Below are 2742 nucleotides of genomic sequence, written 5' to 3'. Positions count from 1 at the left end.
TATGAATACAATAATATATATTATATATATAAATATATAATTTATAATACCATTAAAAGTACAACCAATACTGAAACGTAATTAAAATCTATAATATTTTACCACAATATATTTGCGCAACCATGTTTCAAGCACTAAATTAGAAAAATACAAGTTTCACTTTTATATAGACATACTACAGAAAAAAATTATCAAACGATATCTCCCCGACAGATTATTATAATGGCAGACAAGCCTTTCTTGAATATTGCACTATGTTGCACAAAACATATCGCCAGTAATTACATCAAAGTTACGTCGGAAATGCTTCATTACAACAATAATGAATAGTAAAATATAGTATCGATAATTAATGCGCCATTTGGAAAACACGTGCGAGCGACGTCGTTAAAATACTGCTACGTTGCAAGTGTAATTTAGGATTAACATCACGAACTGATATTTTTCTGGTAGGATTACGATTTCGTCATTGTCATCGCGATACAAGCTGTTGGTCGGAATGGACCATGTGTATATCGATGAAACCGCTTCGTGGAAGGGAAAAAAAGGCCATGATAATAAACAGCCGTGCCCGAAAGTAACACTCGTTCGTTGGTTGCGCCTTTATCAGTCGCTCCGAAACCCAACCTGTACTTGTCAAACTGTCAAAGTGGAGTTACGTACGGAATCGGCATCGACTCCGATCGTCGGATTGTAACCGTAAACATGTTCCTCTGCCATTAACGTTACGTTTGTTTAATTGGTACCTAATCGCCGACCGCTCTCTCTTGCTATTTAACGGACCTCACAGTTTCTCGTGTGCCATCAAGAAACCTATTTTGTCCTAACCCCCCTCCGCGACCATTGCACGATCGAGACGGATGTGACATCCGCGCTTCCGGGTTCAAAGATGGCCAGCCGTCTTTTAAATATTCAAAACACGAACCCATCGCGCTCGCACTTCACATTTATATCTTGCGACACATAAATATGAAAAATCTGTTCAAAATTTTTCTTAATTTATTTTAAATCCCCACTATACAATTTCCTTTTTATGATAAAAATATTATTTATTTCTCAAGAAACGTGGTGTAAAAACTATGAAAGTTTTACAAAAAAATTTATAAAACAAGATGCAAATTTTTTTTAATGTATATCTAAATTATGTAAATACACTTTGTTTGTATAATAAAATTAATTAATTTAATATTAATATATATATATGCAGCTTATGTAAGAAAATTTAGAATACAAAAATAATATTCTGTTTATAATACTTTTATTTGAATTAAAAATTAAAAATGTATTAACATGAAATATTATTTTAAAGCTAATTGCTAATATAATAATTTGAAAATTATTGCAAAAATTTATTTTTATCTTTTAATCATGGCATGATTCAATCTTAAAGATATATCATAAACAATAAAAAATCACAATGAGATAGCCTTACATCTGATTTACATAAGATTTTTATGATTTGGTAAATTCGATAACATTTAAATACTCATAAATTTATTGCAGTTTATTTAACTAAAAAAGATTCATTTAAGGAAACATACTGCACATTTTTATAAGAGTAAAGAATTAAAATGTTGAAAACTTTAAGAAAAAATTTTAGTAAAAAAAAAATTTTTAGTAAATTTAAAAATAAATAATTTATTTCATAAATAATTTATTTATTTTTAAATTTAGATATCTAAATTTTAAATGATCTTAAAAATTGTGATTATTATGTAACCTGAAATTTCATGTATATCTGTAGTTGCATTACTGCATTGCAAAAAGTTTCTCTCTTCTAAGTAAACAAATTTTAATTTTACTTTCAAAGAATTTTCATTTTTGTTTTTTTATTTTGTTCGCAGCGCGGAAAGAAATTGATTACAGAAATTAGGAATATCAACGTTGACTATGTTCGTACAGAACAGAGTCAATCGTGTAACTTTTTCCCTAAGGCGTGGAAAGTGAAAATTTTTTATACACATTATGCGTGTTATATATCATACATCATGCATAAAAATTTTCGTTTTTTACGTTTCTGTTCTAGAGAAAAAGTTACATACATAACATTGACAATTTTTTCTTATATAAGGACCGCCGCAGACAAAATTTCTGTAACCTTAAGACATGAATTTAAGTCGATGGCGATGAGCCAATCAGGATGCTGCTTTAGATCTACGTACTCTAACGTTATTAACGGAAACAGAAATAGCAGTGAACTTATTCATAAGGCGAGTTTCAATCGGTTGAAATTCACCTTATTGCGAGGTTATGGATAAGTTTATTGTTATTTCCATTTCCGTTAGATTACGTAAATCTAAAGCAATATCCTAATTGGCTCATCGGCTTAAGTTTACGTTTTATGGTCACTGTTGCGGAATTTTGTGTGCGGCAGCCCTAAACACTCTTAAAATATAGCCATTTCATTGGTTGGGGAGAATCTTAAGGTCACTTAAGATCTATAAGTCCGAACCTACAATAGAATATATTTTAAATCTTAAGCCATAAAAAATGGACGAATCATAGGCGGGTATTCATAATCGATTCTTATATTTGAGATTGTCTTAAGTACAGTCTTAAAGTGTCATAAGACAATCAAAAGGCCGTATTAGCATCTTAAGACGTTACTTAAGACAATCTTGAAATAAAAACGGACTCTGAATATCGCCTCTAATCAATTATCCTCGCATTCGACTGTAATTGATCAATTTCTTACAGCTTAAGGTTTAAAACAACTATTATATATATAGATCCGGACTATAT

General features: G+C 30.2%; 1 protein-coding gene across 2 annotated transcripts in view; it reads right to left on the bottom strand.

The window, feature by feature from the left end:
- LOC108752051 (E3 ubiquitin-protein ligase Nedd-4) overlaps nt 1-2742 on the bottom strand; it is a 15932-nt gene that overhangs the window by 9189 nt on the left and 4001 nt on the right. Inside the window, exon 1 of one of the 2 annotated variants that reach the window (XM_018492649.1) lies at nt 664-889. The exons of the other annotated variant lie outside the window; for it this stretch is intronic. Within the exon in view, the coding sequence (XP_018348151.1) occupies nt 664-720 (57 nt within the window). The 5' untranslated portion in view covers nt 721-889. Of the gene's footprint in view, nt 1-663; nt 890-2742 lie in introns of those variants that run through there. 2 annotated transcript variants of the gene reach the window in all.

This window comes from Trachymyrmex septentrionalis, unplaced genomic scaffold, assembly GCF_001594115.1.
Source record: "Trachymyrmex septentrionalis isolate Tsep2-gDNA-1 unplaced genomic scaffold, Tsep1.0 scaffold53, whole genome shotgun sequence".
NCBI classification, from domain to species: domain Eukaryota; kingdom Metazoa; phylum Arthropoda; class Insecta; order Hymenoptera; family Formicidae; genus Trachymyrmex; species Trachymyrmex septentrionalis.
This window is presented reverse-complemented; position numbering and strand designations above follow the sequence as displayed.